General features: G+C 50.7%; 1 protein-coding gene across 1 annotated transcript in view; it reads left to right on the forward strand.

The window, feature by feature from the left end:
* Positions 1-2,632, forward strand: part of MASP1 (MBL associated serine protease 1) — a 39,095-nt gene extending 36,463 nt beyond the window's left edge. The window contains exon 10 of the mRNA XM_061193290.1: positions 1,749-2,632. Coding sequence (XP_061049273.1) covers positions 1,749-2,632 — 884 coding nt within the window. The remainder of the gene's footprint in view (positions 1-1,748) is intronic.
* The last annotated feature ends 11,256 nt before the right edge of the window (positions 2,633-13,888 follow it).

The following is a 13,888-nucleotide window of genomic DNA, read 5'->3' on the forward strand; positions in this document are numbered from 1 at the left end:
CTGCCACTAATGACTTTGAGTATGTCACTTGCCTTCTTTGAACCTCAAGTTTTCCATCTGTAAATTAGCTGTTCTCCAAGCTTCCCCCGCTCAGACACTCTGACCTGGAGTATGCCACTGGCACCTTGGTGGGAAAAAGGCGCCATTCAGTGCTGGCTTTGCTGTGACCATGGACTGAGCCACAGACATGTCCCTCACCAGATGAGGGCCTATGAGCACTCAATGAGCTGTTTTGCAGGGCCAGTCACAGACCTGCCTGGAGAAGTCACTTTGTAGGCTGCTGCTTATAATTGGGAGTCTGGCCTTCAGCTCTGAAAGGCCTGCCACAGACAGTTAGCAAAACCCAGCTCACGTCTGGCCTGGGGTGAACAGCAGGGTGCCTCAGGATCACGTAAGAAGCATTTGGCATACAGAAGAAGAGCATCTGAAAAGCATTAGGTTGCTGGAAGCCTGACCTCTCAGAGTTGCCAAGAAAACTCAAATGCTCCTTGGTCTTTAAAGGACTGCTGAAAGTATTCCAGGCCAAGGGGTGTAGCCTGGCAATTTGCAACCAAGAGGAGGTCCACGCTCATACCAGGCTTAGCCCCCAGACCTAAGCACCCTGCTGGGAGGGGCCCTTGGGAGCTTGTTCTTAGGCAGCGGGGGGCTGGTTCTGAAGACCCTCTGCTCATGGGCCAAAGGCGTTTGGCTACAGGAGGCTGGTGGTGCATGTGCATGCTCGGGGTACAACTCGGTAGAACGAAGTTTGATCAGAGCTTTCTTCTTCCCCTGAAGGTACTACGGGGTTCCTGGGTGCAATGATGGGTAGAGCAGAGCCTATGCATCATTGCTTGTAGATTATGCCACCTTTCCCTAACGTTGGATGCCCTGGGCATCCCTTCACATCATGTGTCCTTTAGGCCAGAGAAGAAAATCTTTATATGTAATGAGGCACTGTGGGATACAGGGATAAGACATTCATCTTAGAGTCTAGTTAAGCCCCTGCTACTCAACTTAATAGCAATGTGACTTTGGGCTAGTCATTTAACCTCTGGAGAGTGCTACTCACCTATAAAATGGGGGTGAGCAGGGCAAATGAAATAAAAATCAAAGGAATTTGGAATTTAAAGGATCCTTGGAGATCATCTTGACCAAACTGCCTTATTTAGCAGATCAAAAATTGAAATCCAGAGAAGGAAATTTCATTACCCAGAGTCACACAGGACAGAGGAGAGAAAAGCCAGTTCAAGGCCCCAGGTGTCTCAGTTCCCGGTCCAGTGTTTGCTGTGACCTGCTAGACAGTATTTTAATTTCCTTCCATCTCTCAAAGCCATTGACCTGTGGTTTTCAGAAGTTTTCTAAGTACCTACAGCATGGACCACATCTGGGTTCTGAGATGCCTTTCTAGGGAAGAAAGGGGCAAAGTGACCACTGCTAGAGATAGTCTTGGCTAAAGATGATCCAGGCCACAAGTGATCTTGGCTGGAATGGTTCAGAATGTTGAAGGCCCACATATAAAATGGTCTGGTCCCTAGATGGCCCTGGCTACAGAAGGGTCCAACTACAGATGGGCCAGACTAGAAAGACTTAGGCCAAAGATGACCCCACTCGGAGCTTTCCCAGGCTAGCATGGCTCTGTGATGTAGAGTAGGGTCCGTGGTGGCATAATCTACAGTGGGTGAGATGTGCATTTCTTTCAGAGGGTCTTTCCACCTGGCTGACCTGACCCGTCTCTGTCTCTTGTCCCCGCCCCCTCCTTCTCCTTACAGTGTGTGGTCAGCCCTCCCGCTCCCTGCCAAACCTGGTCAAGCGGATCATCGGGGGCCGGAATGCTGAGCCCGGCCTCTTCCCATGGCAGGCCCTGATCGTGGTGGAGGACACCTCAAGGGTGCCCAATGACAAGTGGTTTGGGAGCGGGGCCTTGCTCTCTGAGTCCTGGATCCTCACGGCAGCCCACGTGCTGCGCTCCCAGCGCCGAGACAACACGGTGACACCGGTCTCCAAGGAACACGTCACCGTCTACCTGGGCCTGCATGACGTGCGGGACAAATCGGGGGCTGTCAACAGCTCGGCCGCCCGAGTGGTGCTCCACCCGGACTTCGACATCCAGAACTACAACCACGACATCGCTCTGGTGCAGCTGCGGGAGCCCGTGCCCCTGGGGCCTCACATCATGCCCGTGTGCCTGCCGCAGCCCGAGCCCGAAGGCCCGGCACCCCACATGCTGGGGCTGGTAGCTGGTTGGGGCATCTCCAATCCTAACGTGACGGTGGACGAGATCATCAGCAGTGGCACGCGGACCTTGTCAGACGTCCTGCAGTACGTCAAGTTACCCGTGGTGCCGCACGCCGAGTGCAAGACCAGCTACGAGTCCCGGTCAGGCAACTACAGCGTCACAGAGAACATGTTCTGTGCCGGCTACTACGAGGGTGGCAAGGACACGTGCCTGGGGGACAGCGGCGGCGCCTTTGTCGTCCTCGACGACTCGAGCCAGCGCTGGGTGGCCCAAGGCCTGGTGTCCTGGGGGGGCCCCGAAGAATGTGGCAGCAAGCAGGTGTATGGGGTCTACACCAAGGTCTCCAACTACGTGGACTGGGTGTGGGAGCAGATAGGCTCCCCGCGGGGCCTGGGGGAGCTCCAGGTGGAGCGGTGAGCTGCCTGACGTCCTCGGGGCGCCTGCCCTGGCCAGCCCGAGCGAGGCTGCACCGCACGCTCCCAAAGACGGCACGCTCCACGTTACTCATGTGACCAGTGGGATGGACCACGCCGCTCCCACCCTCCCAAGACAGCCCCTGGGTCCCTGAGAGGCAGCAGTGTGGTACAGGAAAAAGGCCCTGCACAGGAGACCTGGGTCGCTGGCCCTGGGCGAGTCCCCTCCCCTCTCCAGGCCTCCTTCTCCCCACAGTACAGTGAGGGAGCTAGACTGGGGCCAGTACCCCCCTACTCCTCTCCCGAGTGCTTACCCCAGGGGCCTCGTTCACTCCTAGTCATTTGTCAAACCCAGTGGCCCTGGTCTCACTCTTGGCGTAACTGAGCTTGGACCTGACTGTTAGAAAATGTTTCCTTGCCTTGAGCTAAGTCCGTGTATTCTCCCAGCTTTGCCCTCTGGGTACATTCTAGCAGAAAACTCCTCAGGTTTGGGGAGACAGGGATGACACCCCGAGGCCCCTCTCTCGGAGTGTAATGCCTTGTAGTACTTTTGTCCCTGGGTTTTCTCTCCCAAAACTTCTTGCAGTCCAAGCCTTATCCCTTCTGTTCCCTGTTAAAGGAATTTCAAAGGACAAAGAGAAAGCTGGGGAGCTCTGTGGTGACTGGGGGGAGGAGAAGAGCAGCGGGAGACTCCCCAACCCCGTTAAATTCCTACCAACAACTCCGAACACATCATTGGGACCCATACATCACTCCCGAATACCAGCTGACCACATGGGTGTCCACACCTGACACTCCAGACAAGCACGAAGCAACCTTCCAGCCTTGAAATGTGTCATCTGAAAAGGCTACCTGAGCCTCAGCCTCGGGCGTGGAGACTCAACTGGATTGTTTGGAGAAAGAGAAGGCTCACACCATCCTCCGCTGTGCCTCTGGACAGGGAAACAGGAGAAGGAGGGCTCAGGACATAGGAGTGACCCAATCCCACCAGACTGCCCAGCGTGTCTGCGGTCTGAGCTCTACAGAGAACACACCCAGCATGGATGTCCAGAGGGATCCAGTCCTCCAGTTTCCAGGAGCCAGAGCCAAGAGAAGCAGGGACTTGCCCGTGAAAGACAGTGAGAAGAGAGGGAGAGCCCAGAGTCCTGGGTTCTAGCCCCAGCTCTGCCCCCAACTGGCTGTGTAACCTTTGACAAATCACTTTCCTTCTCTGGGCCTCAGTTTCCCCATCTGTAAAAGGAAGGCATCAGATCCCCCTCAGGGTCCTTCCAGCTCCAACGTTCGGTGCTTCCAATGCCAACAGCCTCTCCCTGGCCCTCACAGGGCTGATCATCCTCCTTCTCCCCTGGGGACTCTCCATCAGAGAAAGAAGAAGCCCTGAGAGGGATTCCAAGGGAGCAATTGGGAAGCGTCCACTTTTCCAATCGGGTCCTGGAAGCACACTCCTATGTGTATGAACAGTGCATGTAGAGGATACTGTATTTTGTATATTTTATATCACAAGCTTCACTCCTCTGTAAGTTTCCTCTGCACTCCGTTTCTCCCATCAGGGGACTAAAGTGGAAATAAACCCTCTGTGGATAACCAACAGCCTTTGTTTTGGGGTTCGGTTATTGTTGATGTTTGTTTGTTTTGACTTTTTGAAGAAAACCTGGCCCCTCATTAAGCCAAAATCTCTCCCATTGCAGAAAAAGTACAATTTTTGTCACCTGGACATCTTCCAAGAAAGGGGGATGAGGAATGGAGTCGGTTATGGACATGTGTCCTCTCGAAGGCTGCCCGTTCCATCACAGAAGTGCCTGCCATTTAATTCCTTGAGTTCAAAGAGCTCGAATGAGCATGCAAGGCAAGACCGTGTGCACCTAGGTCTCACACAGGCAAAGGGAATTAACGGCATTAGAGGAGTGGAGATTGCAGTACTTCGGGAGCTTAAGGAGGGGGAGGTTCATACAGCTGAAGAGGATCTGGATAGCTTTCCAGAGAGGTTACAAAGAACGCACTGGGAGATGGGAGAGAAGGGGAGAGGGGACAAAGATCAAGCAGGAAAGTGTGCCCTGGGTAGAGTGGGGGCAGAGGGGATGAGGGGAAGGTGGACAGAGCCTCGAAGGTCATTCTGTGTTTGTGCTCTGTCCTGTAACCAGTGATTCTCTAGTTTGGGGTATATCAGTATCACCTGGGCTGCTTGTTAGGAATGCAGATTCCTGGGTCTCACCCATGGGAAATTCTGAATCAGCAGGTTGGGGCGTCAGCAGCAGGCTGTGAAGAGTGGAGGGGTGGGGGAAGGACCGAGCTAGAGAGAGCGGTTGGGAAACTGCAGCAACCATTCTGGAGAGAGGTGGTGAAAACCCCCCGGGCCTAGGGCGTGACACTGCAGATGTGGGCGTGACACTGCAGATGTGGGCGTGACACTGCAGATGTGGGCATGACACTGCAGATGTGGGCGTGAGGGAGTTTGAAAACATCTAAGTAGTGTATTGGGCAGGGCTTGGTGTAGAGGCATCGTGTGAAATAGTGCAGACACAGAGGTGTGGAGTGACACAAGCTAATCTGTCAGTGAGGGCTCTCCATACAATGCGCTCCTAGTTTGCCTTTGTTTGGGGTTTGTATCATAATGAAACTGTCATGCTTTTTACACTATTGAGAGCTAAAGGAATCTTACATTATGCCTTATACTTTATATGTAGCTGATTTCAAAGATTATCATGTCTTGTATTCTATTACATTTCAGAGTTTTACTTTCCTCTAGATATTTGGACTTTATGTTGTGACATATTGAGACACAGGTGTCATGAGGTTGCATGGAGAGCACATTGTGACATTACTCTCTGCTTCTTCTGGTGACTTTTTTTTACCAGTTTAGTGGCTGATTAAATACGGGTGTTGAAGAAGAGGGAGGCAACGAGGATGCAGTCCGTGCAGACATTAACAGACATCTGGAATAACAAAGGGGAGACAGATGGGTGGTGAAGGGTGGAGACCAGGACTTGGGTTTTCTGTGCTTGAGGAGTTTATGTGCAATCCAGCTGGAGATGTAAGGATCAGTTCAGAGGAAAGGGCAGATTAGAGACACTGATCTGAAATTCATCAGGGTCTAAATGGTATGACGGCATGGGAGGAGATGGCATTATCTACTGGAAGAGAAAAGAAAAGGGGGCTGAGGACTCAAAAAGGGAAACACGAGCATGGACGGCATGGAGAGGAGAAGAGAAACCCCAAGAAAGAGACAAGAAAGAGGAATCAGAAACACAGGAAGAGAGGAGCTTCAGAAGCCAAGGAGGGAACGTGTCAAGAAGGATAAAGTGATCAACAGTGCAAATGACCCAGGACAGTCCAGAGGATGCTTCCAGGCTAGACTTTCCTGGGTGCTGGGACCCGGTCTCTACTGTCAACTCTGAGAGAGGATCCAGGGAGCAGGCCCGCGCTCATGCTGAAGTCCTTAACCCTCCCTCCCTCTTACTTTATCCTCCTCGTCCTTAATCCTCCTCCTCTTCCTCCTCCACCACCTCTTTCTTCTCCTGCTTCTTTCCCTCTTCTCTCTCTCTCTCTTTCCCCCTCCCTCCCACACCCTCCCTCCTTCTCTTTCTCTCTCCAGGCTTCCCCTAGGTTTTTATCTCTTTCCTGAGATAGCACACTGCCCTTACATCCTCCCTTCTCTGTGGTTTATATGCTCAGTTCTCCAGGTTTTGCTTCCTTGAAACCTACAAATCTTTTATTCTTACCACAGAGTCTGACTCTTCAAATGGGTTTGTATTTCCAGACTTTGGCTTCTGCTTTGCTCTTCCAAAAGTCAAAGCTGTATCCAGCCTCACCTAAAATAACAGATGCTCCAACTTTAACAGTGGGCAGCCACAAGGCAATGAGATTTCCTAGAGATGAAGAATACGTGAGATAAAATTTCAGAAATAGTGTTCTCCTATACATGTAAATATCATCTTTGAAGTTCCAGTTATGGGCCCAGAGTCATTCTATCTCCATCTATGATTACAGATCTATTAAATATTCAAATGGCCACTTTATGTCCAAGTTTGTGTGGAGCATGGCACTTTCTTCTTTTGAATCCACCTCCAAAGGACAGGGAAGGATGTGGATACTGGGTGTCAACTCCTCTTTCCAGAAGCTTGACTATGGAAGCGAGGAGAGGGAGACACTGTGGAATGAATGAGAATCAGGGAAAATGGAAATTTGATTTTTAGGATGAGAGGTCTTGATCATGTTTTGGAGGCATAGACAAAGGAGAGATGCAAGACAGAGGAGAGGGGTGCGAATCCTCAAAGCCAGGTCCCCGAAAGTTTGGAAGCGAGGAGATCCAAAGCCCAGAATTAGTTCTGAAGAGAAGAGAGTTTACAGAGGGAGCAGGTGGAGAGGAGGATGTCTTTTGGTTTGGTTTGGTTTTTCCATTAGTAGCAAGTTTTTCTACAAACTTTCCATGAAGTGATCTTTGGCAAATCTGGGCTTATAGCCAGCAGCTTAGCAACCCCAGCAGAGAAGGACCTTCTAGCAAAATTCCCAAGGTAGGCTTTCATTGGCCTGGTCAGGGTTACATTCCCATCTCTGAGCAATCGCTGTGACCAGAGTATAAGAGGCTTTCATTAGTCAGGTCTGGGTCACATTCCTACCCCTAGAACCAGAGTTAAGATCATTGCAACTCAGGCTATATGGACAAGAAATGGGGGAAGAGTGGGCCCCAGAGGAAAATTGGGGTGCTGTTACTGAAAGGAGCAATGGATGCTGGGAAATCAAAAATAACAGATGTTCCTAACAGAGGGTGATGTGCTAGTAGCTCTGGCAAAGGGCAAGATGGAACCCAGAGTGTGATCTGTCCTCCCTCCCTTGGCTGCAGTGTGTGGGATCCCCAAGTTCTCCCGGAATCTGATGGCCAGGATCTTCAATGGACGCCCAGCCCAGAAGGGCACCACCCCATGGATTGCCATGCTGTCGCACCTGAATGGGCAGCCCTTCTGCGGGGGCTCCCTTTTAGGTAAGGAGAAGGTGGAAGGGGTGGGGAACCCAGGATTAGAGGGTAGGGTAGAAGGAAAGGGACCTGACCCTCTTCCTCGAGACTGACAAGATTTCTTCACTGAGAATCTTCCACAGTAGTAGCGGGACCCAGAAGTACAAAGTGGTAGAAAGAAACCTTAGCTGGAGCCAGGAGACATGTGTTCTGTTCTAGCTGGCTCCTTCAGCCAACAACACTTCCCGAGCCCTGGTCACTCTCTGGCACTGAGAAGGGTGAGGGAGTCAGACCCTTAAACATGGATTACAACACAAGGCACTTACATGCGGCTCAAAGTGAGGGTGTGCCAGCGCCGTGGGACCAGGGGGAACCAGGAAACCCACCCTAGAGGAGTCAGAGAAGGGAGATTTACAAAGCCTTGAATGCCATGCTTGGGAATTTAGATCTTATCTTGAATGCTGCTCCAGGTTTATAAGCATGTTCTGGAAAGTTCTCTCCTGAGACAGCATGGATTGAAAGAAGGGTGAATCTGGAAGCCAAGAGTCCAGTGAGGCAGCTATAGTGCAACAGTGGGGAGGGAAGTCATTAGCCCCAGAAAAAGGACAGGGGATGAGGAATAGAAACGAGGCAGATTCAAAGCCATTGAGAAATAGGATTGTCAGAATTTTGTAATGGACTGAACGTAATTGGGAGTGGCAGCAAAGGCAGGGAAGAAATGATTGATGGCTCTTCCTGCCAGTTTAGTCCAAATGATCTAAGGTCCACCCCAGCTCTGACATCATAATAAAAATTAACAGCAATCTAGAGTCCCTCTGACCCTATCACAGAGGAAGAAGGCATGGATGGGTCCACTTCTGCCTGGGCAGCTCTGGGGCTGCCGGTCTCGCCTCGCCCTGACCCACCCTCCTCCTCCAGGGTACACTCAGGTGAGGACAGCTCCCTGACCAGGATCCCCGAGGGGAGGTGCAGACTCTGGTGAGACTGCAGCCTGGACATCCCAAGATAAGTGAAATGGTGACCCAGCAGAGGGTTTGATCCTTATATTCCCACAAACACAAAGATGAGTGGTCTCACCCTATGGGGCCTCCCAAAAGGGCACAGAGAGTGAGCACAGGTTAAAGGGGAGCCCAGTGGCGAGCAGGCAGGGGAGAGGACGAAGAATGAGAAGGGGCAGAGAGACAGAGAGAGGGGTTAGAAGGACAAGGACAAAGACAGAGAAAGAGACAGAGAGACAGAGGGCGTATGAGAGAACTAGAGAGGGAAGGGAAGAGAAATTAAGGGGAAAATGAAAGGAAGCAAATACAACCAGGGGAAGAGAAACTGGTGGGGCATGAGACGAGACAGAGAGAGAGAGAGAATTGTGAAAGGCATAGAAAAGCAGGGAGGACCCAGAAAAGAAAGCATCAGAAGAGAAGCAGAGAGAGGGGAGGAGCCGGCAGGGAGAGCAGAAGGGAGCAAAGACATTTCTGGTTTTTTTAGAATGTAAGTAAATAGATGGATTACTGCCCACGGTTTTAGGAGTTAGATTCGTTTTCTGAAGCCTTGAGTGTTTAAGTTCAATGATGTTCAGCACTCACTCGTGTCTACTGAGTGTTTATTCCCACTTCTCTACCCTCAGCCAAGCTACAAGATCTGACTTACTCAGCCCTCCCCACAGCTCTCCTTGTCTAGAATCTCTCTCCTCCTCTGTTGTCTAGTTTTGTAGAGGGAGGGAAAGACAGGAGAGGGCAGAGGAAGCAGGGAAGGAGCTGAGGGACAGACAGAAAGCTCCCGCTCAGTGCCCACCCTAAAGCCTGGGTTCTGGCTCAGGGACTCAGTATTTGCGGAGCTGCGAGGCAAAGCCATGTCTTTGGACTCACCACTGCATACCCTAGGTTCATCTAAATGGCCCAGAGCCCCGCTTCAAGGCAGGCTCCCTAATCTGGGTACCTCATCGCACTTTACCTACCTGGAAAATTAGTCCACAGGCCCTGGCTGTGGACAGGTATCAAAAATGCCACCAGGGAAAAGCGGGTGGCCTGTGCGGAGCTCTATCCAGAAGCCAGTTGCCAGAGAACATCGCTGCTCCTGAGAGGGCCAAGTGGAGCCTGGGACCTGCTCCAGAAAGGGACTCTGCCCTGGACTCTGTACTTGGCCCTGATACCCCACCCCAAAGCCCTGGTGCCTTTCTTTCTGCTTGGCTCAACCCAGCATGTCTCTGGGCTCAGCTATTTATGGGTTTATCATCTGTTCCACCTTAAGGATGAACCGAAGCCTGACCCCATATTGAGCAAAGGGCAGGAACCTGTCCATCAAGGGAAAGAGACAGCCAAGATGCAAGAGATGTGCTCAGCTGACCATCAGGAGACCCAGGGTCTGGCCCTGGCCCTGCCACCAACCTGCAGAGTTGCCCTAGACATCCTTGCTCTCCTCCAGGCCTCAGAATCCATGTCTATAAAATGAGAGGTTTGGATCAGAGCAGTGGTTCTCAGCCCTGGGGGCAGGAGAATCATCGGGGGGCACTTTTAAAGTGTATTTGTACCTGTGCCTCACTCCCACGACATAGATGCTCTGGCTTCGGGCCCAGGTACTATTTTTGGGGATTTATTTGCTTGTTTGTTTTTAATTCCCCAGGTGATTCTAAATGTGCACCCGAAGTTGAGAAGAACCACGTACAACAGTGCTTTCCAAACTTGAATATGCATAGAAATTACTTGGAGATCTTATTAAAATCCTCAGATTTTACTACTGAATGCAGATGCTGATTCAGTAGACGTATGGTGGGGCCTCAGAGTCTGCATTTCCAAGAAGCTCCCAGGGGAGGCTGAGGCTACTGGTCCAGGGGCCACACCTTGAGCAGCAAGGCCTGAGGGGCAGCCAGTGAGCAAGAAGTTTTTTGTGGACACCTTGGGCTGTCTGGAGCTCGCCAACCCCATGGGTTTACGGGATACCTGAAATCATTTTTAAAACATTCAGTTTTGGCCTAGGTTGGATAAGGCAGATGAAATCACAGATTCAACTCCCCATTTTCAGATTAGGATCATATGAGTTTCTGCCTTGGGGCTGTGAAATGCAAGGGAGAGGAGTGCCATGGAGAGGAGGGGTCTGAAAGCCCTCAGCTTGAGGCTGTGGGAAGCAGGATGGGGCCGTGAGGACAGAGTGTGTGTACAATTCTGTTCTCAGGCTCCAAATGGATTGTGACCGCGGCTCACTGCCTTCACCAATTGCTGGATTCAGAGGACGCAACCCTACATGGCTTGGACTTGCTCAGCCCCTCTGCCTTCAAAATCATCATGGGTGAGTGCGGAGCAAGGTGATTCCTGCAGCCAGCTGTGGTTCGGGGGATGGGGTGTGTCCACTCACTCACTCAATCATCAGGGAAGGTGCCTGGGATGAAGGACGAGTCAGGACTGGAGGCCAGGGACCTGCATCTAAGCCCAAGGCTGTGATTCTCAGGTGGTGGGACCATGAGCAGGTCACTGAAGGTGAAGCCTCAGTTTTTATAATAAAAAGCCCCATCTGGATAATTTCCAGAAATGCTTCAGGCTTCTGTGAATCCGTGGTTTCAAGTGGATCATACACAAACAATCCAAGCTTCCCCTCTCCTTTGTAACATCAAGACCACCAGCTGATTCAGTTTAGTTCACCACATATTTTATGTCCTGACACTATGCCAGGATCTAACTACACAAGTTCCTGCCCACAGGGACTTAGAGTCTAATAAAGGAATAGAATATGAGCACAGAGACCTCGAATATAAAGTAGGAAGCAGTAAGTTCTATAGGAGAGGAACAGATAAAGGGCATGGGAGTTCGTAGGGAAGAGATTTCTAATTGAAGAATCTAACTCAAGACTCTGAGAGGTTTCATGGAGGGAGGCAACACATGACCCAGGCAAGGAAGGCTTGGACATATGGCAATGGGCACTGGAATGAGTATTATAAGGCAATGGGATCAGGTCATGAAGAAAGACAGAGGTCAGAGCCATGAGAATATGTGGAGAAGGGCAGGTAGGATAGGATGCCTTGAAAAAGGTAGATGATGGGCAGTATAAGGGTTAAGGCTGGAAACATGGGCTGAATGGGACAGGGGCTGACAGAGAACAAGGTGTGACCTTATCCTCTAAGCTTGCATTGCCCTCATGCCTGACATGCCTTCTTCTTGCCCAGGCAAGCATTGGAGGTACCGGTCAGATGAGAATGAACAGAGTCTCAACGTCAAACAGATCTTCCTCCATCCCCTGTATAACCCCAACACATTTGAGAATGACGTGGCTCTGGTGGAGCTGTCGAAGAGGCCGGTGCTGAATGACTTCGTGATGCCCATCTGTCTGCCCCAGGGGCCACCGCAGGAAGGTACCACCCCCACCTGTGATTCCACCTCTGCAGAGCACCTGGTGCCTCCATAGAGCCTTCTTCTCCAGCATTGCTCGGGCTCTGGTGCCAACTGAGCCAACTGACCATGTCTGTGTGATTCCTCAGCTGCCTCCCCTAAAACAGCTGAGTCAAAACTGGTTCCAAGGTAAACAGGCAGGCTTGATCAGTACTGCAAGCACTATATCAGTCAGGGTCCAGATAGGAAAACAGAAACCAGACCAGTTATTATATCAGAGAGAATTTAATATAGGGTATTGGAGGACTGGAGAAGTAAAGGGGGATGCTGAGATAATAGAGATAGCACTTGCAGGAAGAAACCACCACTCCTGGGGCTGGAGGAACAAAGAGAAGAAGTTGGAGATATAGAACCTAGAAGCTTGACAGGGGCCTGTGAAGCAGGAACTCAGACGCTGCAAAAGAGGCCCTGTGCTGATGGTGCCAGGGAGAACAGCTGGAACAAACCGCCACTGCTGGGGTGAGGAACCATTGCTAGGGTTATGCCAACAGGAATGGCAAGCCTTCCTGGAAGCGCCCCCTATTTTCAGGAACGCCCCTGACAAAGCAGATCTGCCATTTCAGAGTCTCATTCGCAGCATCACAAAGCAGAGTGTAGAAGGGTACGTTTGGAGCTGAGAGACAATAGCTTAATCACCAGCACAGGCTCAAATCCCCATGCTGCCATTTCCTAGTTGGGTGACCTTGAGGAAGTTGCCGAACCTCAAGCCCCTTCCCTCTACACTGGGGATAATATCCCGTGGGTGGTTGTGATGTTTAAATGAAATAATAATCAAACATATCCAACATAGAGTGAGAGTCCAACCCAGGGCAGTTGGCTTTTGTTTCACCCTGTTCTAAATTCAGTGGTACCATGTCACAGATAACCTCCTTTAGTTCAAAGAAGTTATTTTTAAAAATGGCTGAATGGAACCTGAGAAGTATTCAGGGGAAGTAAGCCAACAGGAAAGGCACAGGTATGGCTCTGATTCATCAGATGCCATGTGCCTACCATGTGCCACTTGAGTTACATTAATTAATTTATGTACTACTTATAAAAGCCTTGTGAGGTGGTATTGTCCCATTTTCCAGATGAGAAAACTGAGGCTCAGCAATATACAGTGACTTACCCAAGATTCAGCTCGTAAGAAGTAGATCTGGGGATAGAATTCATATCTTCCAACTTAAAGCCCAATGTTGTTTTCAGTATCCAGGCTCTTTTACAATGAAGAGATAAGTGTTCTATCAGTGCTCAACCCACTTCCACACTGCCTCGAGATCTGCCAACTTCATAGACTTCTAGAATATCAGAGCTGGGAGGGGTTTTAGAGAATACCAAGTCCAGCCTCTTCATTTTATGGATGGAGAAACTGAGGCTCAGAAGGGGAGGGAACATAGCATATTGTGGGCTAAGCTGGACTTTGTATTTATTCAGTTATTGATTGAGCACCTACTATGTGTCAGCACTGCTGTAGGCATGGAGATACAGCGCTGAATAAGATAGATGAGATTACTGCTCTCATGGAGTCTAGGTTCCAAGCTAGTTGGGAGTGGGAGAGAACAGGCAACTAAACAAATAAACCAGCTAACGTCTCATAGAAACAAATGCCTAAACCTCTGTCGTGGGTAACCTCCAACCCAGCGGTCTTCCTCCCCACCATGCTGCCATTCTCTGAGGGCGCAAACTCAGCCCTTCCTCCACAGGCAGAGGATGATGGGGTTGCAAGATGCCACCCTCTGAAAACCCCACAGACAGCCTCTCTGCTCTCACTGTGTCTTCTCTCCTCCAGGGGCCATGGTCATCGTCAGTGGCTGGGGGAAGCAGTTCTTGCACAGGTTCCCAGAGACCCTGATGGAGGTGAAGTTCAATTTATACCCTTCAGAGGGTGACACCTCTGCCCTACATTGGACCTTTCTGCACCATAGTGCCCCTTAGGGGGTTAGAGGCTTTGGCAGGG

This window comes from Eubalaena glacialis, chromosome 6 (assembly GCF_028564815.1).
Source record: "Eubalaena glacialis isolate mEubGla1 chromosome 6, mEubGla1.1.hap2.+ XY, whole genome shotgun sequence".
NCBI lineage: Eukaryota > Metazoa > Chordata > Mammalia > Artiodactyla > Balaenidae > Eubalaena > Eubalaena glacialis.